Below are 26,931 nucleotides of genomic sequence, written 5' to 3'. Positions count from 1 at the left end.
TGTTTTGGCTGGAAGCTCCCCTCATTACCCTTTCCCCACATAGTGGGCAGGCTAAATGAAAGGCATATGTGAAATGGATAGCACAGGCCTTAAGACATAATTACAAAGCAGAAACCCAGACCTAGAACAATAGGTAAGGGGGGAGGAAGAGGAGGAGGAGGAGAAGATGGAATCTACTGTATAGAGAAAAGTAGAGTGAATAAGAGCAAGATGGAGCTGAAGAGTAGACTGGGTCTGGTGGTGGCAGGCGAGCCATTCAGCATGCACTCTACGCGGGGCCAGGAGCCGTTGTTGGGGAGTGGGGTGATGCCCATGGTGTGGCACAAGAGGTTGTACACGTCCACGGACCTGATGGGTCCAGCCCGGAAATTTTTCTTGAAATCTATGGGGGAAAAAACAACACAGGAATCAGGGGACTTGTCCGATTATTTCATAATTATTGAATTATTAAAATATTAAATAGTGAAAACATGAAATGTTGTCAATGAGCACCCCGATGTAATATATTCTATGTCTATCAATCTGTTTTTTTGATGGACTGATGGACTTCTTGGACTTGACTTAAACAATGGCTACTGACGCCCAACTGATTGCTGCATGGTAAAAAACACACAAATCTACACCAATTACCAGAGATGGGACCAAGTCACTAATTTGCAAGTCGCAAGTAAGTCTCAAGTCCTTCCAATCAAGTCCGAGTCAAGTCACAAGTTACGACACATTTGACCAAGTCAAGTCCAAGTCCAAGTCGTGCCAAAGCCAAGTCAAGTCAAGTCCAAGTCCAAGTCGTGCCAGAGCCAAGTCAAGTCCAAGTCCAAGTCTTATTTTTTCCAAGTCATTAACAAGTCACCTTGTATTCTATGTGCAATATTGACAATTACCTTTGGTCATAAATTCATTACCTCTCCACACTGCTTTGCATGTCCCCCTTCGCCAGTCATGTCCCGAAAATCGACCATGGTATACTATGATTTCAGTTTTTTGAGCATGGTTCGGCATTGGTTTTTGGTTTTACTAGGTTTAACTATAAATTGAACCATGGTTTTACTCTGAAAACTAACCATGGTTTTACCACGGTTTATAATTATTCATTAAATTACTTTTTTCTTTTATCCAACACATATATTGGTGACAGTCCTTTGAGCAATATGGGGTTAGGTGCCTTGCTCAAGGGCACTTCAGTCATGGATGGAGATGTAGGAAGAGGTGGGTTTAAGGGTGGGATTCAAACCTGCAACTCTGTGATCTCCAGCCCAACTCCCTAACCATTACAGCACGGCTGCAGACAAGCTTTCATGTTTGTTTGGGTGACCATGCAACCCACACTTGATCATATATATTTTTTAGCATGGTTTTTGACTATGGTTGAAGGTAAATCATTTATTTTTTCTTTCTTTCATGCATTTTTTTCACACACAAAATGCAAAAAAAAATATATTCATTGACTTGGAGCACAATTGCAAGTCATTGCAAGCAAAAACTGACAAGTCGAGTCAAGTCTCAAGTCAATAGCGTACAAGTCGAGTCAAGTCACAAGTCACTCCTAATATTGGCAAGTCAAGTCTCAAGTCGAGTCATTTGTGACTCAAGTCACAAGTCAGTCCGAGTCACAAGTCACAAGTCCACATCTCTGCCAATTACTACTGCATACACTTAATTCTCTCAGCACATTTCCTTGTCTATGTTAACAAATATCTCAAGTGAAGGTAATTATTAACATGATGACCTCATAAATGATGACGGACGAAAGACATTTGCTTTGCTATGATACCGGCCTCGTCTATAAACACTAATAATGTTGTTGGGATTACCTGGTCCGCGTGCAAGGAAAAAGCCCCTCATATCCATGAACTCGTTGTCATAGCCATGCCAGCCATGTTGCCAAGCCTTGGCCACACCGCTAGTGTCGTTCTTCCAGTAAGGCAGTTTGGATATGCTCTGTTGATAAGGAGACAGAGGTCAGTGCCTTTATTCCCTGGGCAAGTGAGGAAAGAGAGCGCAGTGTATATAGGTATGTGTAAATATGAGAGGGAACTTTCCATAAGGCCCACAGACCAGCATGAAGACAAGCCATTGGATGGTCTCACCAAGCCCACTGCGATGACACATTTTGAGTTTTGTGCTGAATAGGATGATAAAAGGATGGCTTTGTGGAATGCCACCAAGGTACTACTGATGCCTCAGATGTGTGTGTGGGCTAATGGAGTACCAATTCAAACTGGCTTGCAGAATAGAAGAATGGGTATGACAAGAGGCAAGATGGATAGAACATGACAGCCTAAATCTCCAGTCAAAATATTGGGAGGAAGGGAGGGATCAGAGAAGTCTGCTTGCTTACTCATCTTTTTCAGCCCTGAGGCATATTAAAAGAGGCCTATATATATTTTTTTTTTAAACGTTTTTTTGGGGGGCTTTTTGCCTTTATTATTACAGGACAATATGAGAGTAGACAGGAAATGACTGGGAGAGAGAGATGGGAGAGGATCGGGAAATGACCCCATCCGGACTTGAACCAGGGTCCCCGTGGGTGGGCATGCAAGCCCAAATGTGGGGGGGCCTAGCGTGCTGCACCACAGCGCCCCCCAGAGGCCTATTTTTTAAAGTGCGAGGTTAAAAAGCCTAAAAGCTCTACACTACTACATTCAATAGGTAGAACATAAACATTCTAAATCTAGCTAACTGCCTGCTTTTTTTTAAATCTTCTGTTTATGAAAGGCTTGCAGACAGTACCCTGCCAACCCTGGCATTTCTAAAACAACTCCAACACTGTCTGTCTGAGCAGTGGAGTTAGTAAACACAGCTTACTTGCCACATGATAACAAAGTTCAAAAGTTTACTAAACAGGAGAAGTTGTGAGATGGCAACACTTGCCTCTGTGATGAACCAGCCAGGCTCTGCCACGAGAGTCATCGTCGAGACAAACTTCCCCGCTTTGTAGTGGAAGCGATCAGGGAACTCATCCCTACGATACACCATCATGTTCTCCACCTTAGTGAGGATTTGGTAGATCTGCAGATTGAAACATATCAAAGGTCAAGTGATTTACTCAATTAGTCTTTTTTTGGCCACTGTGAATATACTGTGAAATATGGGATGGGGGCGGGGTAACTTCAAAAAAATACATTTTTCTAATGACTTGAGACAACACACTGTAGTTTCATTATGTTTCCTTCCACTTGCTAGTTGAAGAAAACATTATTTACTATTTAAACTTAACCATTGTAAAACAGAAAAATATCACACAAGACAGTACACTTCACTATCACATTACAGTGCCATTTAACCTAAAATAAACTTGAAGCAGAAGTTGTGTTTTAACACATTCTGGATTGTTTTAAGTCTGTGGTGTTTGGAAATAGTGTTCATAATGGTCTTTTAGCTAAGTCTGCACCGTATGAACTTCCTTTGTGGTCTGCATTCTTCAGGTACGGTACTCCAAATTGGCTCGTAATTAACCTCATGCATGTTTTAAAAGTGCACGTTCATTAACATCTAAAAGCAAGAACAACTTTGTTTTGGCTTTTAAGCACATGATGCACTCTGAAGACCCGGAGATGAGGGCCAACCTTTGGAACACACTGTTGTTTACCTGCAGGACAGCACAGGGTAACCTTTTGAATTGATATACAAGCATGATGTGCTTGTTCATACAAAAAAAATCGAATTAATGAAAAAAAATCCAAATCCAATTTTCTGGATGAATTCAACAGGAAAAGGGGCTCACCCTTACGAAAATGGACCATGGTTTATTATGGTATATTACTAAGATTATCATGGTTCTACCATGGTATGCCATTGTTACTCTAAGTACTCTGAACCTACCATAATTGTACTATGGCTTACTATGGTAGGCTATTACTGTGATTTTTATGTATTAACATGGTTATACCATGGTATGTCATGATTACTCTACCCTTAAGAAAAACGACCATGGTTGTAATGCAGTAACCATGGTTTTACTACAACATTTCATGGTGTTTCTAAGTACTATCAACCAACCATAGTTCTAGTACAGTAGCTGTCATAGTAGTAGCCCTTACAAAGATTAACCATGGTTCTACTATGAAAACTAATCATGGCTTTACCATACATTTACCATGGATTATAGTTAATCATGTTTTTTTAGTGTAACCATGAAAATCATGGTTTGTGACTATGGTTTAACTTATGGTTTAACCCTAGTATACTCTTTGCCATAAGCCATGGTTCCCCCCAAACCATGTTTTTGTAATCCATGATCACCCACCCCAAAAGCCCTTTTTTTTAAACCATGGATTTAAAAAACATGGTGGGGGGAAGGGGTGCATGGTTAAACCATAGTCACGAACCATGATTTTCTTGGTTACCCAAGAAAACACGAAACCCCTGAATAACTACATGTGAGTAGCCGTGGTGTAATGGCTAGGTAGTTGGACTCTAGATCACAGGATTGCATGTTCGAATCCTGCCCTCACCATCGGTGAAGTGCCCTTGGGCAAGGCACCATACATTGATCCAGGGACTGTAACCAATAGCCTGTAAGTCGCTTCGGATAAAAAAAAGCGTCAGTTCACTGTAATGTAATGAATAACTATTAGCCATGGTTAGTTGTCATAGTAAAACCATGGTTATTTTTGCATAGTTAAACAATGGTAGATCCATAGTTAAACAATGGTTAAATCCATAGTTAAACCATGGGCAAATCATAGTCAAACCATGGTTGAATCATAGATAAACCATCGTTGATCTAGAGTCAATCAATGGTTAAACAATAGTCACAAACCGTGCTCAAAATAACGTGACAACTGAGTAACTAAAAACCATGGTTCAGATCTCATAGTAAAACCATGGTCCATTTTTGTAAGGCCAGGTAGACAGAAAGCAGCTGGATCAACCGGTTTTATTTGACTTCGTCCAAAAAATTAGGATTTGTTGGCACGTCAGGCTTGTACTTTTTAAAAAAAAATCAATGCCCTTTGGTCTAGATAGGAAGTGCCTCAGCTGCTCAAACCTGACGACCACAGGGCCTATGTCCATAATCTATGCACAAGGGTCTCAAACTCTTGGATGAAGCCAGGGGCTGGACTCAATATTTTTTATTACTATATGAAGAGCTCTTTTCCAAAACGCTATATCCATCATTTTTTACTTTTTGCATTTTAATATTGGAATTGAAAGTTAAGAAGTCCTATCATCTATGTGTGAATTCTTGTCATTCAAATGTTTTGAGGACATACTTTTTAAACCTCTGTAAAATCAATTTTGCAATGCAATTCAATGGAATGCTCAATACAAAAATGTCAATTTCCCAACATTCTATAAAATGGATATATCTAATTTTGGAAAAGAGCTCTTCATATATATTCATGGTGCACTGTATGTGGGCCAACTATAATAGAACAAATCTGTCTCCCGGGCCTGAGTTTGACATCCACGATCTATGGTATTAAAAACAGAAAATAGGGCACAGGTACACAGGTAGAAGGCTGGTATGACCCGCCCATAATACTGTACTTCTCTTCATTCGTATTCATGGTCTGGAGGTTCTTTGACCTGACACCATTAGAAGGGCGGGAGGATTTCACTCAGTTCTGGTCTGAAATGATTGGACAGCTCTCACCCAATCCTTCACTTATTGGCCGGCCACCTGGTAGGCGACTACACCCTCCCCAAAAAAGAACCTCCAGACCATGAATATGAATGAATAGCGGTATTATGGGCGGGTCACCAGGTTAGATAAGTGCCTCACCTGCTCAAACTTGTCCGGCTTGGGCCAGAGGTTCACCACAGGGCCTCTGTCCATCATCTTGGTGATGTCGGCCATGTTGATGTACTTCTCCAGCTCGATGACTTTCTCCATCCACTGGATGTCCGTCATACCGTGGTCAGAGAACATGATGACGTTCAGTGTGTCGGACATGCCCTTGTCCTGAAATACGGTTTTCAGTGAGCATACAGTAATCAAACACACTGATCCACTGACTCAATGAATACAGTTACAGTACATGCAGTTCCGATTTTAAACAGAATGATTGCAGTTTTCTCTTAGCGCTTGAGTCCTGTAAACTCCTTATTCCTTCCGAATATGGCCATGTTCCAGGAATATTCTGGTTGCAGAACACTGTTCCACATAAATGAAATATACCGAAACAATATTGAAATCACAATGATAACTGTACTCATTAAGATCTTTTGTATTTGTCTGTATTCCATATAGGCTAATAATGGTGTCTAAATACAGCTTCCCAAATGACCTATTCTGCTTTGCCCATATAGCCTACCACATATTAGTATTCAATATATTTGTGTTAGAAGAATCTTTGTTTGTACCAATAGAACAACTAATGGGAAAAACACTTTTTCATTCAGTTATTCATCATTCAGTCTTGTACCATGAATATGAAATATAACAAAAAGAAAATTAGAATGTAAAAAAACAAATAAATAAAACCAAATGACCTTGATTTTTTGGTTGAGGGTCTGAAAAGTCTTATCCAGGTTGGTCACGGCATCGTGCACCTCTGTGGAGTGAGGACCAAAGTGATGGCCCTGCACATCAATCCTCTCAAAGTAGACTCCAGCCATGTCAGCCCTGTCCTCCCTGTATCAACATAGGGTGGCATTGTTGCTTACATGTTTATATATGTGTAGATTATCCCAATAAATTATCTGTGAAACTAATTATTGACTTGGTTGTTGACCTTATCAATCATTTCTTCATGACTTATCAAAAGCAGCTCATGAATTTACTAGTATGATCCTTGACAAGGTTTATCAACCCAAAGTCCAAATGCTTTTCACTATATCATGAAAAACCTAATAATAAGTAAGTATTGACATTCAGGCACCTTACTTTAATGCATTGAGAGCATTCTCAATGGAGTCTGTGAAGTTCTTCTGTGATGGGTCGTAGACATACTCCTCACAGTGGTCTGTCCTCACTCCCAGGATTTCCACCTCACAACCTGATTGGAAACACCAACCCTTTAAGTCAACCACTAGACTTAGCCACTGGAACACTACTGCCACTGTTGGAAATTATCTGCAAACATGTTAACACAGTTCTGGTGTTCATTTCCATCATCATAATTTTGGTCATCCATGATCATCCATCGAAAGCAAGCAAGTGAACTTTGAAGTATGTATAGTGCTGTATGGTCCGAGTAATAGCTAGTGTAAATGACTCACACTTCAAAAAAGGACACATGTGAACAAGAAAGACAGGGTCACCAGAGCAGCTCAGATGTGGACGCTTGATTTCATTCAATGTTACTTTTTATGTGCCAGGAATTATGTTTTGACATTTCACATGTCTTCACCTGAGTTAGAAGGACAAACACCTGTTGGTCATCAAGAAAACCTTGGAATTCTTCTGATCACCTATACTGCCCTGTACATGCAAGGTTCAATAACTACGCTAAGAAAAATGCGTTTGAAGTATTGGTATTAAGTTGATAATGCAGTTGCTGCAAATTTGACATTGCAATATCTCTAAAACAGGACTCATTTGGACCGTAAGTCTTTGTAACAAGATAAATGACGTGTTACGAAGACCATTTGCAGTCTAAACTCAAATTGACAAAATAATAGTTAACTGCATTTTACCTTTGTAGGGCAGTATAAGTTCCTCAAAGGAGGCTCCCCAACAGTGGCAAACCTGAAGGTTCTTCCAGGATCTTTTGATTTTTTTACCTGGCCAGTAGTACATGAAGACCCTCTTCTTCAATTTCTGCAAGGTGACCCAGACAGGCTCTGATCCGTCCCACCACAGAGGCAGGCGGCTGTCCTGGTTGAGGCCGATCAGGAACTCGCTATTGGTGTTCTCATCCCACATGTAGTTCCCAGTCATGTGATGTACTTCACAATACCGTCCTGGAAAGCAATGGTAAAAAAAAGGAAATTTCATATTTAGCCCTTGTACATGTAACGGAGGCTAACTGGCACAGAGTTGGCGTAGAACGTTGGTAAACCTCCCTCCAATAGCCTCATACAGTCTCGTGCCGTTGGGCCGAGAGACTAGTCTCTTGGCCCAGCGGTATCGTACTGTGTCTCCCATTGCCGAACCGTTGTAGTTGACGAGGTCGCACGTTCGATCCCCGAGGGGGGTGAACAGGTGCAAGATGACCTCCGTCACAGTGGTGCCGTGACCCGGATGGGAGTGAGGTTTAAGGGGGAGAGTGTAACGGAGGCTAACTAGCACAGAGTTGGCGTAGAACGTTGGTAAACCTCCCTCCAATAGCCTCATACAGTCTCGTGCCGTTGGGCCGAGAGACTAGTCTCTTGGCCCAGCGGTATCGTACTGTGTCTCCCATTGCCGAACCGTTGTAGTTGACGAGGTCGCACGTTCGATCCCCGAGGGGGGTGAACAGGTGCAAGATGACCTCCGTCACAGTGGTGCCGTGACCCGGATGGGAGTGAGGTTTAAGGGGGAGAGTGTAACGGAGGCTAACTAGCACAGAGTTGGCGTAGAACGTTGGTAAACCTCCCTCCAATAGCCTCATACAGTCTCGTGCCGTTGGGCCGAGAGACTAGTCTCTTGGCCCAGTGGTATCGTACTGTGTCTCCCATTGCCGAACCGTTGTAGTTGACGAGGTCGCACGTTCGATCCCCGAGGGGGGTGAACAGGTGCAAGATGACCTCCGTCACATACATACAAGGTTTAGTGCTCAAGAGCTGTTAAAGAACATCTCTATACAGTTATTTAAGTTACAGAATTCAACATGTGCTGGACTTGCGTATCTGAATACATCACATTATTCTGTCAAAAACGGACATGGTCTAATAAAGAACGATAAGAAAGTCCTCCACATCAAGTCTGCTTGTTATAGCACACACCTTGTGGCCTTGTTCAACAGTTCCTGGAGTGCACAGTAATTACTTTGGAAACTGTGAGCGTGTGTACACAACATGAGCACAACAAAATGATTATTGGTGCTCTTTTGAGTGATACTCTTCTGACACCAGTGTCATAAGCATGCCATTACAGTGTCATGGCACAGTTATGCATGTGTCATAAATATTGTGTCCATGTCATAAACATTTTATGACAGTTGGCCTTAAGAGACATTCAGTTATGGCGAAGACTACACAAGGTTGTCTTTGCCATAACCGAATGTCACTTAAGGCCAACAGTCATAAAATGCTTATGATATGGACATACTGTTTATGACTTATCTATGACTGTGTCATGACACTATTATGACACTGTAATTGCATTACTCAATTCACAGACATTGTAGGGGGGTGCAGACGGTGCGCCTATGTGAAATTACCCCAGAACGTCTGTGTTTCGCCGAAATACAGTAGGTAATTCGCGGCGGAATTACTACCTCACAAATCGCGGACATGGCACATTCGCACAGGACTAAGAACTCAGACATTCTCCGTAATTATTCAGAATTACCGGGGGTCCATAGGTAATAAAAGTCCCGTCCGAATCGGGCTTATGCCTAAATGACGAAAATCAATTTTAGTCTTAGTCATTTTTTTTTTCATTTTAGTCAACACTGTACATCAGTGGTTCTCAACCTTTTTTGAAAAAACTCCCCCTTGGCCTCATCACAAGAATCCCAACACCCCCTTGACCTCATCATAAGCCTGCAAACATCCCATTAATTGAAAAATAAAATAGACTAATGCATCCCAATAGGAAATAAGCCCTGCCCCCACTCAGCTGTATCCTTCTCATGAGAAAAAAGTCTAAGCAGTAGGCAGAGTGTGTGTGTGTTTGAGTGTGTGTGTGTGTGTGTGTGTGTGTGTGTGTGTGTGTGTGTGTGTGTGTGTGTGTGTGTGTGTGTGTGTGTACTGCTTTCTCACATGAACCCCGGACAATTGGTGCTGCACGGCAGCCTCCAGAGCTGGTGTGTTAATGTGAGAATGTGTATTTGTACTGTACTTATGCATATTTTGAAAGAACTTTAAAGTTGTGATATTGCGCTATATGCATGCTGTATTATATTGTATTGAAGGTTGGGGGCGTCCAGAGGAGCCGTCCCACTGGGAGGCGTCTCAGTTGTCATGGAAAAGACCTGGGTAGAGTCAAAACAACCCCACTACTACTTAGGGCCCAAACATTCGCACAGGCATCCTAATTGTACCCTTGTGTATTTGTTATGTAGTGTAATTATTTCAACATGTCAAATAATTACCAAAGGTAACCAGGATGTGATGCAGGTGGGAAAAGTTGGTTAAACTGTACATGTTTGTGGACACAATCTGAACTTTATAACCTTGACGGTTAAAAATCAGAGGAATTGGAGCCATGCCCCTTCAAATTCACCATCAACCAAGGGCATGTAAACACTGAGCTGTAGTTTAAAGAGGTGTGAGAGTAATGTTTTACGGGTTGTTTATAGTAACCTCTCCCTCTACTCCATCACTGGTTACAGTTCCTCTGTATGGGTTACTCAGTAATCTGGTTGCAATATGTTCTGTGTTAATTTAACACTGAGAGCGCCACTCAGTAATCATCCGTCTCCAATCTTTTTCCACCAGAGTAAACGCCTGGCATTCGAGGTTACACAACAGGGCCAGTCGCAGTTACAGGGCACTTCTTCACCAACAGCAGATGACATTACACAATGACAAGCATCAAAACGGATGAAAGGAGAAATTACAAGTCACACGACAGGATGGCTAACTAAGACTATCTGAAGCTTGATAGGATAGTACATCAGCATAATAAGGACTCGTGTCAAATGCAGTTTGACAGAGGGTGCTTTTTCCAAAACATGGCTGGCAGCCCACGAAGTGCAAGAGAGGGCATGTAGCAGGCTACTACGACTTGACATTCCCTGACAGCGATTTGATGCGGCTCCATGACATTGCCTCATGTTTTCACAGTCTCTCTTTACAGGAGAAACTAGGATAATCAGACTAGTGCTGCTCCTGGAAATGTATAACGGTATAAAAGTACTTTGAGTACTTTGAAGAATATTGAGGACTGAGTATAGTAGAGATTAGAATATTTTTTAGTAATCCTGAGGGAAATTAAAGTGTCTGTCAATTACATAAATACACAAAGACAAAAAAATACACAAAGACATAAAAATATATTATATTATAGCGTATATTATAGACTAGTTACTAGACTAATGGTGAGGAGAGTGTGTCTGTGACTAAAATACCAGAAACACCTGTGCACTACTGATAAGGTGTTCTGGAATTTTTCAAAGACCAACTGTGACTTGGCAAATAAATCCAAAAATAAAATGATTGAGAGGTCTCGCAAACATCAGACTAAAGCTTGTAGTCTAAATTTCTTCTACCAAAGGTACTCGTTCTTCTCTTTTTGCATGCAGTATTTGTTGTGTTTCTCCAAACTGTGTACTGTTTAAGTGTGACAAATGACAACAAGTGACAACTGTACTATAAAGGTTTGCTGGTCCACGTGACCTAGCTTGATATCACTGCTCTGTTCAAAGTATCAGTTTCTATTATCTCTACAAAGGTTCCAGATAAGATCATGTCATGCTGTAAACAGATAGCCTAAGTCTATTATTGTCAAAACACTACAATGACAACAACTCTGTGTGTGTGTGTGTGTGTGTGTGTGTGTGTGTGTGTGTGTGTGTGTGTGTGTGTGTGTGTGTGTGTGTGTGTGTGTGTGTGTGCGCGCGCGCGTAGTCATTACTACAAAGGACAGTCTGTGACCAGGCACGACCGTCTAGTCAATCTGGTTGCAAGACTTAAAAAACATTAACCATGGCTAACCATATGACTGCACATTTTTTCTACACAATACTGTTAAAATGGACTGGTTTAACCATAACAACGTTGATAATGAGTATTTTAAAAACATCCCAAATACTCCAGACATTGTAATGGTAAACACTTCAGATAATTCTGTGCTTATTATTGAGGTTGCGTGCTGTTTTGATTTTTACATTTTTTTGTTTTTATTTTGACACCTGCTATTATTCCAAGCTACTGAAATATCAGCCATTACAGGAACGCATCCTCCAGCTGGGATATCACTGCAAGTTAATAGTCCTGATTTTGTGCTTAATTTGTCAAGCGGGAGGTCCCGGAACGCAGAGGATGGGTGGCTCCCTCCCGAGGGTTGGTCTGTGATGTCTTTCCCTGAGGTTCCATCCAAGGTTCCGGAGCTCTCATCTGAGGTTCCGGAGCTAGCTCCCCTTTGCTCCCCCTCAAATTAAGCAGTTAGGCCATAAACATTAAGAATCTTGTCAGAGGGCTGCAGATTGCAGGACTGCAGAAATGGGTCGCAAAAACACTGGCAAAATTTTGCTCTGTTTCAGCTATTAATAGGTGGCATGCAAATATGGAGACGTTGATGTTATGATGTTATGTTTGTCCTTGAATGGTGTTTATTTTTATAACAACGATGCTGGCATAAGTGTGTAAGTCTTTTAAAATCTGCCAGGCTGTCAATAGCCTATTCCAAAAGTCTCTTACGCGCGTGCGCGCGCGTGCGTGTGTGTGTGTGTGTGTGTGTGTGTTGACTGAGCGAGAGAGAGAGAGAGAGAGAGAGAGAGAGAGAGGGGGGGGGGGGGGGGACAAAGAGGGAGATGCAGATGAAGAGAGAAGATTCCCTTAGATACTGTATGCTCACAAACACAACTGCTTGTACAGACTACTTTATGCCCCATGTAGGCCCACAAGGTCTGGGTCTTTCTGAACATCTGCAGGCTGGTACTTTAGAGTCTGAAGCAGCCAGTCACAGTTTAACCACTCAAGCCACTCTGGCTTTGTGCGCTTGTGCTTCTATATGTGGTTACGTGGATAATACCCAGCAGACGGCGGGGGCAGCAGACCCAATTGTCATCGTGACCAATTCACTTCTGACCCAATTGCTGCTTTGTCGGAGGGGGAGAATGTGCCTCCGCCAAAACAACCATCATCAGCACATCAGCACATAGCCCTTGGCTGGTGGGTGATCCAGTGACGTGGGGGAAAACGGTACAGAGGCCTGCTAATCTAGCAGGGCTTAGGCCAGGGACAGAGCCGCTGACTGCTTTTGCCGGACCCAGGACAAAGTCATCTGAAAGGGCTCTATTCTCAAAGCATAGGCCTACAATGTAATGACGACCCAATTCTGGGGTCCCCCTTCTCCCTGGGCCTGGGATAACGGACCCGGTACAGGGAAGCCCCTTTGTTGCTGCAGGGGGAAGATGGGGATGTGCCACACAAAGATGAGTCTCACAGTGTGACATGGGTTATGTGGCTATTGTCATCATTAGGTGCATTCGACATGTGTCAACGCATGCATGCGCATTTAGACAGCAATGCACCCTGGATGGAAAATGCTGCATGATGGTTAGATTTCCTGTCAAACTTCGAAATTTCGTCGACGTTGCGTTGACGAGGTGACATGTCACATGGTGTAAAACTATCGCGGGATGAATGCGGCTGCAGTCAGATCTTGCAACCTCTGCAGTTGCTTATCCCCTTCAACGCTCGTCGGCGGACTGCCTCTGAGGTCACGCGCCCATGAACTGGTTGGTCAACAACTCACTCACGTGTGTATATGGGTCTTGTCTCACACCTCTACACAAGTTTGCGCAGGTCCCCACTTCAGCTCCTCCTCACTGCCTGTCCCCCCACTCCTCACACGTGGTGTGTTAGTAGAGCAAACCGGTGCGAGCTCATCGTCTCGTTCATATTTGTGGCCGACTGCAAATGCGCTGTATTTAATGACACCCACATCGTGACAACAAGTTCTCGCTGACGTGCCTTGCGCAACGTCGACGCTCGCAACAAAGTCGTATGCGCTTATTATACAGCAGGCTCGGCTGGGGGTTTAAAAGATGCACCATGGGGCTTTGAAGAGGAAAGGAAGACACTGTTTTGCTAGTCTGACCTTGCCATTCATAAAATTCCAGTCAATTCACATTCAAAGGTATGGTAAAATCAGGCTACACTCATGCAATACCAATTTGTGTCTTTGCTGAAAAGTGAATTGTGTGTGAACTGGGTGGTGCATTGAGCAGTTTGCACTGCTTTGATGTATTTGGGTGTGCATGTGTGTTTGCATGGGTTCACAGCCTACGTGCACTGTAAAGATAGGGTCATCTAAGCTTCCAGGAATGTGGTACATGCTTCATATCTTCCAAAAGGATTGTTCCACATCCCCAGATAATAGCCCCTAACCGTTATTTCTGAATTTTACGCAGCAACACTACTGTCAAATAGACTATGGGCCACACTAGGGGTTAGGGTCATGCAAGGACACCCTGCTGATTTGAAGTCCATGGGACACCTCTTCTGTTGTATAAATTTGTCCAACCAATAAGCACTGAGTTTGAAACGCATCTCTCTCTACTGCACTAATACAGTTTTTGCCGACTGCTTGCACACAATTTGCGAAATTTGGCTCATAGAGTCAAAACTCTACACACAAACCAATTACTCTCAACACTTGGAGATAAACCCTTCACATATATGGCAACATGAAGCTCTGCTATAAAAGCATAAACATTGCCATAAAAACCTTACAATCTTTTGTTAAAACCTCACTTTCATGTCAAAAGACACACAAAGGCACCAAATGAGAAAACAAATTAGATCAACTTTAAAACAGTTGTCTGCTTTATACTAAACACAGCAGTCTTTCTTTTTGGAGCAGTCTATTCAGTCTCACAGAATGTACATTTCCTCAAGACCCCAAAATTCAATACTGTACATTACAAAACTGCACCTTAGAGTACAGGACATTAAACCAAAGCAAAATATATCTCAAACAGTGCATCACTCTAAATACAACAGTGTGTAGGTGAGTTTATGTACCTTTTTTGTGTATTGGTTATATTCACAAATTTTCAAACATCTAAATATGATATAAATATGGGGTTACGTCAACATGCTGTAATTACAATCATAGTCAATATAGGCTACTTTGTTTGGCTATGAGGTATGAGGTATTCACGGAATACAATACATTTCCACAGACACACTATGCAGCTGACATCTACATGACATCATCAAAATTATATCATGTTCAGTCAGTTTGCTCAAGTGCTTACTTGGTAGTGTTCTGAAAATGACACTATTTCTACAAACTATCATGTTCACATTACCTAACATGTGATGATGAAGACAAAAGTCTACTCTTGGCGGCATGTATCAGGCTAGGTTTTACAGTATGTGAGTCAGTCAATGCCATACTACATATTCTACACTTTAGTACCATTGTGCTATGCGCCTTGTTTAGCATACAAGCAATCAAAGTAAAACAAATAAATGCAAAATAAAACAAATGCAATGTAATATAAAGCATGCAACTTTGTAACATGGAAGAATAGTGTTCAATTTTGAAAGCATGTGTTTTATTGTCTGTGTCTAAATCTTGTCATATATCAGTGTGTTTTGTTTTTTTAACAGATGTGTTTTCACAATGACACTCTGAGATTTTACTTTTGAACAAAGTGTCTTGTGTATGAAATTGTGTGTAGACAGCTGGAGTCTGTGTGTTGCGTAAAGGAGCAAGTGCCTTGCTAAACTGGTATGAAAGTGTAATGCTTGACTTTTGTTTAAAGTCAAGCAATAAGTGTTAAAGTTATGCACCAACAACTTAACGATATGCTACTTTGGTTTAAGCATCTGCCTATAGTGTTTAAGCAGTAGGCAAAAACTGTAATAGCCTAATGCAAGAGGTTGTTTTCCAGCTGGTATGTGCGCATTCATTTCCTAACGGTTACGCATTCATCGCCATCATATACGCTGCATTGTTATGGTGGAACATACCTGTCATGAGCGAGTAGTAGTTTGGATAAGAGAGGCTGGGGAAATCCGGCGTCATGTAATCCACCTTGACGCCGTTTTCCACGATCTCCCTGAATCCTGAAAGTCTCTGCAAATCGTCCATGTAGTCATAGCGAAACCCATCGATGAGGAACACCAAAAGCTTGTGAGTGGCGTCGCAGGACTTTGGGAGGAAAATGAGAGCGACAATGACGGCACACGCTGCCGTGGTGGGTTTACTCATGATGGATGACCAACAAGTGAGACGCAGAACGAGCATGGACCGCTACTGATGAGGGCACTTGCTCAGTGGACATGGAGGCGGAGACTCGATGGAGAGTGGCGGGCAAAGGGGGACGCAGAGAGAGAGAGAGAGAGAGAGAGAGAGAGAGAGAGAGAGAGAGAGAGAGAGAAGAGAAGAGAAGAGAAGAGAAGAGAAGAGAAGAGAAGAGAAGAGAAAAGAGAGAGAGAGAGAGAGAGAGAGAGAGAGAGAGAGAGAGAGAGATCCAAGGGTGGCGCAGAGCATAGTGTACTCTGGACTTTACAGCGTTCACACTTCACACGTTTGGACAAGGACGCAAAATAGCCTACTGGGTTCATTTAATGTTCATTTATAGTTCTCAACCCATTACACAAGATATGACACTCCAACTGAAAAGTGTGCCAACTAGCTACGGCCTCCCTTACAATGTGTAGCCATGAAATAGTCAACAACTTGTATCAACATAGGCCTAGGCTACATTATTTCTTATTATTGACACAGGCAAGGTGCCTGCGACATCTGGACTTTCGGTCAACGCTCCGAACCAAATGTGGGCCTTCAGACAAAATGATATCCCACCCCTGGTCTAAGGAGGTCCATGAAAGTTAATCTGTAAAGCTTCCTTTTCCCTAGCAGTCCTGAATACATTAAATCACTGCATGGTGCATGCATCAAATACAATACATAATCTAAAGTAGGCCTACTGTTAATTAGTTCAAATAAAACTATATACACAAAATCCTCCAAGCTCATGTGTACAGAGAGGTATTTGGCCTACCACATAGCCATTTCTTGCCGTTCAGCCGCTTGCTGAATGCTGTGCAGAGGAGAACAGGATGATTCACAGCCAGAAAAGAACCAGTTCAGGATAACAAGAAAGTGCAACGAACAATGCAACATGCAATACAACAAAGGAAAATATCAAGAATCTGTGCTTGAGTTGTATAAAACGTGTAGTTTCTTGATATGATATTGTCAACTAAGTATTTTTTCAGCCTTCTCCCCTGCAGGAATCATCTCATTCTCTGCAAAAAAATGTATGAGTCTTGTAACTGTAACTTTAGCCTATAACAAAGTAGAAGCCAGTCATGCATGCTGTAGGAATGATATGGCGGTATGGTTGATGTGTTGGTCTGTCACTTGCTTTCTTTTGCAGGGCCGAGATGGGGTTACAATACCTCAATATCAAATCAGACCCTGCTTCTACCTTGCTTGCTTTGGGGTGTAAGCCATGCTGCATCAAAGGTATTCAGTGGACCACCGTGCACAATATTTAAACAGGCTCTGAAAGAGGAAGAAAGTGAGACGTGACGTTACAATGGTTGTAACACTAGGCCTACCTCTCTCTCTCCCTCTCATTCTGACTCTTGATTTCCAGTTACACAGGCTGCACATGGATTACCAGGATATCAGTTACTATTATCAGAGCCTCATTTTGACGGGCATCAGTGTCAATGACATTGACATTGGTGTTGTTTTAATGAACAGATCAGCCAAACCTGAAGTCAAATGCCCTGCCAAATCCACAATGTTCTCTGTAGGAGAGCAAACCACCCCACTTCACCAGGTTCACTTGCCCATCTCTTGGCCATGTACATGGTCTGTGGCATCCATCAGCTCACCCCTTGCCCCAGGGTGAAGGCGAGACCACTGTACCTTTTTCACCCCTCAGTCTCACGTTGGGAGTGCAGTGGTTGACAGCAGTACTTTTAGTCTCACTTGGCAAACATGGTATCGCAGGAATTAAACTGTGTTTTAATCAATTGGATTCTGTGCACCCAACACCCTTTCTCAAATATTTTGTCATTGTAACCAACATTAATCAACTAGAAGTGTGAAAGACCTTGTGCCACACATTCCAAATGACCTTTTTATAGCCTATCTGTCCAATTCAACCAGCCGATCATTCAACCAGCCAGTCACCTGGCTGAATCGGCACAGGTAAAACTAAGTCCTTTGGAGTATGTGGCTCTGGATTGTAACTAATGAAGCCATTTTGCCAATCACTGTTAGATCATAGATAGATAGATAGATAGATAGATAGATAGATAGATAGATAGATAGATAGATAGAGTAGAGTAGAATAGACTTTATTGTCACTATATAAATATAGCGAGATTATGTTTAGTAGCAACCCACAAATGCCCACAAAATAAAAGATATATTAACAGTAAATAAATAATATATAAAAATCCATAAAAATCCATGTGCATCTCACAGTATCGATAGTCCTGAAGTATTGAGGGGGGGCAGGTGACGAATTGAGTTCAAGAGTCTAATGGCAGTAGGGTAAAAGCTGTCCTTCATTCTCGTAGTGCGGGCACGTAGAGTCCTAAAGCGCCTGCCAGATGGTAGCATGGTGAAGAGCCTGTGACCAGGGTGTGTGTGATCTTTAAGGATGTTTAATGCTCTGTTTGTGCAGCGTGTATGGTGGATCTCCTCAAGTGTGGGTAGTTGGCATCCAATGATTCTCTCTGCTGTTTTAATGATGCGCTGTAACATCTTCTTGTTGTCGTGTGTGCAGCTGGTGTACCAGGATGTAATGCTGTATGTAATTACTGATTCAATTGTACACCTGTAAAAGTTAGTGAGCAGATCTCGTGGTAGTTGGGCCTTCTTTAGAGTGCGAAGATAGATAGATAGATAGATAGATAGATAGATAGATAGATAGATCATTCACCCAAAATTGGAAAGTCATGTTCAAAAGGCCTTAACACACCAGTGCCCCTTTACCTCCACTTACATCATTCTGCTGCCCTCGTGTGTCTGGCAAAACACCCCTGTGTCACATATTGTGATTTACAGTTCAACCACAAGAGTGCAGCATTCAGCTTCTCTTCTCCTCTCTACAGATAGGCCGTGCGAGGTGGAATCACCACAAATACAAACTTAAGTATTTTTTGCGCTTTTGGCCGAAACAACACGGGGAAATATGCCATAAGAATAAATTATTTAACACATAATAGGTCTAGATATTCTTTTCTTGGGTTGTCTAAACCATGCTCAATTTATTGCGTGGCCTAATATCTGTTTCCTAAGCCGCCGAGCGTGCCCTCCTGACATCGTATCTTTGTATGCAGTTGGTTGTAGTAGCCTACTTTACGCGCGAACTGAAGGTCACCAAGACAGGGCAGTCGCTACTATGTTGTTTAATATGTGCAAGAGAAATCAGAAATAGGAGCCTTTACAGCAGCCATCTTTGTTTACCTATACGACACACAGCCACGATTATCGTAACAGACCCGTCCCACATTCTGCCTCGGTGCTACTTACATGCATCACTCGAGTCACGCAACAAGAACAGCAACCGAAACCAAAAGGAGCGTGAGCCCTCCCCATAGTGTGCAGTGTGCACCACTGCCAGCACAACACACCGTATCAAATTACAGTTGTGGACCACTGCCCAGGTCTGAGGTGAATCAATGTTCTCGGTGTCAGCTGCATAGGCCTACCACGTTTCATTACGATTTTTTTTTCTTGTGTAGGCTGACCAACGGTTCAGAATGGAAAATGATCTTATATTTATGATGGAGAACCAGGTATGCTAATTTGTAAATAATTTCGATAGTAGGCCTAACAGGATACTAATTACTTATATTAATTTAACATTATGTAACTTGCCACAATGTCCACAGCTGGTATTTATTAAGAATGACCACTCATAAATCTAACTGACTACTGTAGCCTAGGCCTACTATTGCATTGGCTGATTAGGCCTAAAACACAACTTTGCGCTCTATAAAGTCATGCAATTAATGTCTCTGTGGCTTTAACTGGCCCTACGGCAGCAGTGAGAACCAGATAGTATTCCTGCAACTGTTGCACATAAATCTTCTAACTGGTGCTTAAATAAAAGTGTAGGGGGACCCAGGGCTGAGGAATAGGTTACCCTATGCACCCGATCAATTAATGAGCGTTTAATATATGTCTAACTTTATACATGTTTTATCTTCTGTAAAATGGCCTCACAGGATACATTACTGTTACAGTCTTCTGACTCATGGGGAAGTCAGGAGTCAGCCAGGAGGAGTCATACAGAGTCAGGCACCCAAAGAGCTGCCAGTTCAATTCCCAACACCACCAGGTGGGTGGGGGAGTGAATAACCCCTACCTAACCTCGACCTCCTCCATGACTGACATACCCTGAGCATGGTACCAGGTGGCTCCCACCACTGCTCCTCTCCTTAGGGTGCACTCTAGGCTGCCCCATTCTACAGCTGAGTCATCCATGTCTTTCTGTTGTGAGCACTGTGTGCTGAAAGTCATAATGTACTGAAAATGATTGAAGCCATCAAAATGAAGGCATCCTGTCCAACAACAGGACTCTGAGGATTGGAATAAGGGTATTTAGGGTAAGAGGGAAGGGTACATATCTAACGATTAAACAAACTCAGAGTTGAACATTTATTACAAAGAGAATAACATAGTACATCCAAAAATCTTTTAAAAGAAATCCATTAAGATTTGTAGAATAAGTGATCCACAGGATTTAGAGTGGCTCATGAATGTGCATACTTTATGCACAGACATGTCTTCACATCATTTAAACAAACTTATACATACAAATAGAACATACAAACAAACACAACATATTGGCACAAAATAGGCAACAGTGCCACAGAGTAGAACACGCAATGTAGCCTACAGACAGTAGAGAACTGCAAATTCCATGATTCCTTTTAGACTATATCAGCAAAAAGGTGTGGGTAGAGACAACCTGGTACAAAGCAATATAATTCCCTTGAATACAAAAAATAAAATGGTTTTAACCTAAACTTTCAAGATAAATTAATTTCAAATCGAGTGCATTTAGTCATTTTTTTCTCTGTCTTTCACACCCCACGCTGAGACAGTCGTTCATATGATTGTGTCTTTGGCTTGATCTCATATCTGACTGTCACCAGAGAAGGGCGCCCGGTCGAGAGGGCAGTGCTTGGCATGGCACCTCTGGCAGCCGGGGTCACAGATTCAACCCGTTTAACGCTCGTCCAAATAAGGTGCAGAAAAAGCGGCTCGCAATTATGCTACTATAACGTCACAGGTTTATGTACATTATTCACAAACAATAATAAAAAAGCCCACAGATAAAACACTTCCAGAGGTGTCAAAGTAAAGGAGCCAGAAGTACCATGTCACAAATTCCTTCCAACACAGCTGACGGTTCACTGAGTAACTGTACAGTACATTCTGCAGTGTTAATTCCACTTAACCCATTGATGCTGTATGCTGATGTATACGCTGTATTGACCTAGAAGCCTGGAGCGACATAGATGCAGCAAAGAGCCTCATGATATTTGTGGGTTTTTTTTATTACAAATGTGGGTATGTTAGAGCTGAATGGAGACATTCTAATGCAAGATGAGGGTCTTAGCTTTTAAATGAAACTCATTTAATGTTTTTATATGTGTCAGAGACTGAGATATGTAGGTTTTTATAGGCTGAGGGCACCTTTTCCTTAGGTTAAAATGAGTTAAGAGAGTACACTTTGCGGGTTGAATTAAACTCTTTAGATGTTCAATTAACACTGCAATATTTACTCTGTGGTCTTATTCTTGACCATCAGTGGATTCAGAGCTGGTTGGATGAAATTTGTGGCAGGGATTTTTACTTTCCGAACCCGGGATTGACACCACCTGACTTTGGCTTCTTTGAAGGCACATTTTGCGTGCAAGTCAAATTAGTTCCTCCTTTCCTGTTGCTTGTGGCCTCATGACTCAAGGCTCAATGTCATTGATCACCGAAGTTTTATTCTTCTTGCAAAAGCACAATCTACGGCTCATGATCTCATTTGCAATCGGATGTTGAATGCGGGAAAGCACCCCAAAAGTTGCTCTGTCTTGGTCGATTGAGGGGACACTAAATTGCCATCTCCACAGAGGCGGTGCGACAATGAGGCAAGACGCCACAAGCAAGAGGAAGGGATATGAGAAACAAGTTTGACTTTCACTCTTTGTCGACTTATATCCCTGCAGTGGATGACTCCATTAGTCTGTCTGTCCATCTCTTTTTCATTCACATAGTTTGCGTTTTTTTCCTCTTTTACCACCAGTGCTTGTGATCAAATAATATGCAAATTCACGTATGAATCTGTGTTCGTGCAAAATCACCTATGAAATCAACGGATAGGATGTGCGAATCACTTAACACAATATCCATACATAGGGTACGAATGGCCCTTAAGGAGGTGGGGTGGGGTGGGTTCACCAAATACCTGCACATCTGGTCCTAAGGAATCAATGTTCATGGCTTTTGTCTGAGAATATCATGGGTGGCTAACTGCCGTCCCCTTCCGTTCCCTCCTCAGCAGCTCTTGACGGACTTGGAGACGTCAGAGGTCTTCATGATGACGCTGGCTCGGGTCTCGTGGCTGGCTGTCTGTCCTGAGGGGCACAATGGAGCAGCGGTGACGGCAGTAGCAGTAGCACTTAGCTGGGACGTAGATGAGGAAGAGGAGGAGGAGGAGGAGGAGGAGAAAGGAGGCGAGGCCCATCTGGATGTCAGTATCCCCTGGCTAGTGGTGAAGGCTGCGACCGCCTTGCTGGAGGTGACAAATGTGTCCATGCTGGGCAGAGAGCAAGAGGGCATCCTCATCATCGCACTGCTATACGAGGAGGGCCATGCCGCCCGAACAGCCTGCCAATCACACAAATATTACAGTACATTTAGTTAACATGTTTATCCACACCAGTTTACAGCTATTACATGAACAGGCAGGGCTGGATTAAGAAGGCCCGGGGCCCCTAGGCTACAGGTTGACATAGGTCTCTAGGGAATTTTGTAACACAATTACATAGAGAGTGCCATAATTCCAACCCAATAAGATTTAAACCTCTACCTGACGTGGCAGACTAAGTTATCATTACCGCATCTTGTTATATTTCTCCAACTATATTGATTCCCCCCCTTACCCCCCTTTTCCCCATTGTCCACCTGGCAGGCAGACGTGTTTAAACACACCAGCTTTCAGCTATTACATGTACAGGCACTGGTTACTTGACACCCGTATCCTACGGTCAATTTAAATTTCTCTCCATGTTACATTGAGCCGAGTCAGGTGTTATGGGAGGACATTACTGTATTCTTGTTGCCAACCAGTCAAATCAGTGAAGGTCAGGACCAAATGTTGGCGATTGGGTAAAATCAGACACACACTTTGAAGTCCACCCCTCCCACCACAAACTAATCATTTCTTAGTTCGGCCCTTCCAGACCCTCTGTACCAATTAAATTAGTATGATGGTTCGATGAAGACCAGGTTAAGCTAAAGTAGAACATTTTTTGCAATTGTAATTTTTTACAGAGTATTCAAAACATGCTACACTTCAAGGAAAACGTTCTTAGCCTCCAGACAGAGCTGGTGTGTAACTTAAATGGGCAGACTAGCTGAAACCATCTTAGATGATGCATCTTACCCACTAAATGGTGAATTCCAGCCTCTACCTTCTGGTCGTAGGTTTGAAATGCCTGTGTGCAAAACTAAAAGGTACAGATGTAGCTTTGTCCCCTCAGCTATTAAAGCCCTCAATAGTACATGATTTCCTACCTCTAAGAGCAGTCCTCTTCTACCTATGTATTTATTTATGTTATTACAATATTCTGCCTGGAGCATTTGTTTGTCTGTTTGTCAATGTTTGTTTTGTTATTTTCCTTTTATTGTCTTCTGTCACTGCCGTTGTATTGTCTGTTGTTGTACTAAGCTTTTACTTTTTACCTGCAAACAAATCTACCTTCGGGTATCAATAAAGTTACCTTACCTTAATTTTATAGTTGTGACATTGTGCTATGTACACTATAAAAACATGTTGTTGTCATAATTGGTTACAGTCCCTATGATAATATGAGGGTATGTCTGTCAGTAATTATTGATATAAGCTATTACACATATTTATTATATGGTTGTGACGTCATCTGTCGAATACTCCATTCATTTCAACGGGGCTCCCCAACGTTCGCACGTCTGTTATTTTTCGATAACGGACGGGTTGGTCTATAACAGACCGCTGTCAATGGCAACAAGACTTTTCACTGCTAAAGCGACTTTTCAACAAGACTCTAATCAGCTGCTGTGATAGACTACACCTGTTGTCCTGGCTACCTAGCTGTTGCCTAGCGGTGTTCCACAACGGCACTGTTTTGTTTTGCGCAGCAACAATCTTAACATTAAATAGGCCTAAAGAAATGTCCCCGCCATGTGTGAATCATTTAAGTATATCCATATAATAAGCGGGTTAACTTTCGGCGAGTCGGTCGCTTTGTGGAATAGCAGCACTTCAGAGAGAACAAGACCCCTCCGCTCCGCGTCGGGGTCTAAAGATTCTCTCTGTCGTGCTGCTATTCCACGGTAGCGACCTTCTCGCCGAACGTTAACCCTTACATACACTCACCGGCCACTTTATTAGAAACACCTGTTACAGCTGTTCATTGAGGCAAATTTCTGATCAGCCAATCACATGGTGGCAACTCTATGCATTTGTACATGTAGACATAGGTGCCGTTTACACGTAGCTGGATATTGTTATATGTGGATATTTTTTTTCTCCTGGTTGTATTGGTTTTGCATTGGTTTTGGCCTTCCGTTTCCATGTAGCAGATATTTAAAATCCAGGTATAAAAAGCAGGAGAAAAAAATATCCTGTTTAGGGGGCTGAAACGCATTCGTTACAATGGAGGATTTATTTTTATCCACATGTTGCGTTTACACCTAACAGGAGAAAAAAATACCCTGCTAAAAAAATATCCTGCTACGTGGAAACAGCACCATAGTCGAGATGATCTTATGCAGTTCAAACTGAGCATCATAATGGGGAAGAAAGGCTATTTAAATGACTTTGAACGTGGCATGGCTGTGGGTGCCTAAAGGCTTGATTTGAATATTTCAGAAAAGACTGATCTACTGGGATATTTACACATAACCATCTCTAGGGTTTACAAAAAATGATTTCGAAGAAGAAAAAAATACAGTGAGCAGCGATTATGTGGGCAAAAATGGCTTGATGATGGCAGAGGTCAGAGGAGAATGGCCAGACTGGTTGAAGCTGACACAAAGGCAAAATTAAGTGTAATAACCACTTGTTACAACCGAGGTATGCAAAAGAGAATCCCCGATTACACAGCACATCAATTATTGAGGCAAATGGGCCACAGAAGCAGAAAACCACATTTGGTGCCACTCCTGTCAGCTAAGACCAGGAAAATGAGGCAACAATTTGGCCAGGCTCACCATAAACGGCACTAGAAGATGACAGCATGAACACATGGGTCAACCCTGCCTTACATTAATGTTTCAGGCTGGAGATATAATGGCATAAGGATATTTTCTTAGCTCAATTTGAGCCAATTAGTACCAATTTATATTTCTTGGAATGCCACAGCCTACCCGAGTATTGTTGCAGACAGTTCAGGCAGTTTTGATGGCAAAAGGGGGTCCAACCCAGCACTAGAGAGGTGTTCCTAATTAAGTGGCCGGTGAGTATGTATACAGTCCCAGGAAAAAGTTTGTACACCCTTTGAAATTTCTTACATTTCTGTCAAAATTGATCATAAAACATGGTCTGATCTTCCCGGAAATCACAAGAAGGAACAATCAGAGTCTGCTTTAATTAATTCCACCCAAACATTTACATGTTATCATATTTTTATTGGTCATAAGGCCATAACATTGACAGGAGAGCAGGGCATAAGTAAGTACACCCTTGCATTAAGTAGGTTTTAACCCTCATTTAGTTGCAATATCATCAACCAGACTTGTCCTGTAGTTGCAGATCAGATTTAAAAAACAATCTGTTTGTATCTTGTCTCCCTCTTTTTAACAAAACTGCCCCTCCTTAGCAAGGTTTGTTAGATGTCTGGAGTGAATACCTCTCTTGACCTCATGACATATCATCTCAATTCTTTTTTGTCAGGGCTTTGACTGGGCTATTTCAGAATGTGTATTTCATTATTATGAAGCCATTCTAAAGTCGATTTCCTTCTAAAGTACGGGTTGTTGTCACATTTCAGGACCCATACTCTTGTGTGCTTCAACTGTGTGGCAGACTTCTTCATGTTTTTTCTGTAAAATATCACAATAAACTTGAGTTCATTGTTCCACTGATAATAGCAGAGTGTCAAGGGCCTGAGGCAGCAAGGTAGCCGCATATAATGATGCTCCCGACACCATACTCAGAAAAGGAGATGTAACCAAGAATAGCTAAAATGGGATTCATTCTACCAATCTAAAATTAATGGGGTTTCTGTCCAAAAAAATATTGCTGCACCTTTGAGGTTTGCGAAAAAGCATTTATATGCTTCATAGAATTACTGCAAAATAATCTGTAGACCAACGTTGAAACCAAAGTTGAATTGTTCAGGGGAACACACAATGTCATGTTTGGAGGAGAACTTGAGAACCACACCTTCACCAAAACATCATTTCCACCTTTGAGTATGGTGGCGGGAGCATCATTATACCTACCTACCTACCTACCTTGCTGCCTCAGGCCCTTTTCAGTTTGCTATTATCAGTGGAACAATGAACTCAGAAGTTTATCGAGATATTTTACAGAAAAAAGTGAGGTTGTCTGTCACACAGTTGAAGCACACAAGAGGATGGGTGCTGAAATGTGACAACGACCCTTACTTTAGAAGCAAATTGACTTTAGAATGGCTTCATAATAATGAAATACACACTCTGAAATAGCCCAGTCAAAGCCCTGACAAAAAAACAATTGAGATTATATGGCATGAAGTCAAGAAAGCTATGCACTCCAGACATCCCACAAACTTTGCTGACGAGAGGCAGTTTTCTAAAGAACAGGGAGACCAGATACATCCAGATTGTTTTGTTAATCTGATCTGCAACTTCAGGAAACGTCTGTTAGAGGTTATTGCGACTAACTTAGGGTTAAAACCTATTGAATGCAAGGGTGTACTTACTTATGCCTTGCTGTCCTGTGAATGTTTACATCTTATGGCCAATGAAAATATGAAAACTTGTAAATGTTTGGGTTG

At 42.1% G+C, this 26,931-nt stretch overlaps 2 protein-coding genes across 6 annotated transcripts in view; both read right to left on the bottom strand.

The window, feature by feature from the left end:
• Positions 1-16,027, bottom strand: LOC134439703 (glycerophosphocholine cholinephosphodiesterase ENPP6-like). Its single transcript, XM_063189610.1, has 8 exons — positions 15,685-16,027; positions 7,672-7,851; positions 6,833-6,944; positions 6,439-6,580; positions 5,729-5,908; positions 2,872-3,009; positions 1,812-1,938; positions 1-382 (listed from the first exon to the last, which is right to left on the bottom strand). The coding sequence occupies exons 1-8, from the start codon at positions 15,959-15,961 to the stop codon at positions 174-176; spliced, it is 1,365 nt and encodes a 454-aa protein (XP_063045680.1). The 5' UTR covers positions 15,962-16,027; the 3' UTR covers positions 1-173.
• Positions 16,028-20,333: 4,306 nt separating this feature from the next.
• Positions 20,334-26,931, bottom strand: part of irf2b (interferon regulatory factor 2b) — a 29,798-nt gene continuing 23,200 nt past the window's right edge. For all 5 annotated transcript variants that reach the window (XM_063190243.1, XM_063190244.1, XM_063190242.1 and 2 more), the window contains one exon: positions 20,334-22,576. In XM_063190243.1, the coding sequence (XP_063046313.1) occupies positions 22,244-22,576 (333 nt within the window). In that variant the 3' untranslated portion in view covers positions 20,334-22,243. The remainder of the gene's footprint in view (positions 22,577-26,931) is intronic.

Source organism: Engraulis encrasicolus, chromosome 23, assembly GCF_034702125.1.
Source record: "Engraulis encrasicolus isolate BLACKSEA-1 chromosome 23, IST_EnEncr_1.0, whole genome shotgun sequence".
Lineage (NCBI taxonomy): Eukaryota > Metazoa > Chordata > Actinopteri > Clupeiformes > Engraulidae > Engraulis > Engraulis encrasicolus.
This window is presented reverse-complemented; position numbering and strand designations above follow the sequence as displayed.

Coding starts and splice junctions, on each gene's coding strand:
- LOC134439703 (XM_063189610.1), bottom strand. CDS start 15,961: ATGCTCGTTCTGCGTCTCACTTGTTGGTCATCCATCATGAGTAAACCC. Junction 7,852..15,684: donor CTACTACTCGCTCATGACAG/GTATGTTCCACC, acceptor ATTGCTTTCCAG/GACGGTATTGTGAAGTACAT. Junction 6,581..6,832: donor AATGCTCTCAATGCATTAAA/GTAAGGTGCCTG, acceptor ATGTTGATACAG/GGAGGACAGGGCTGACATGG.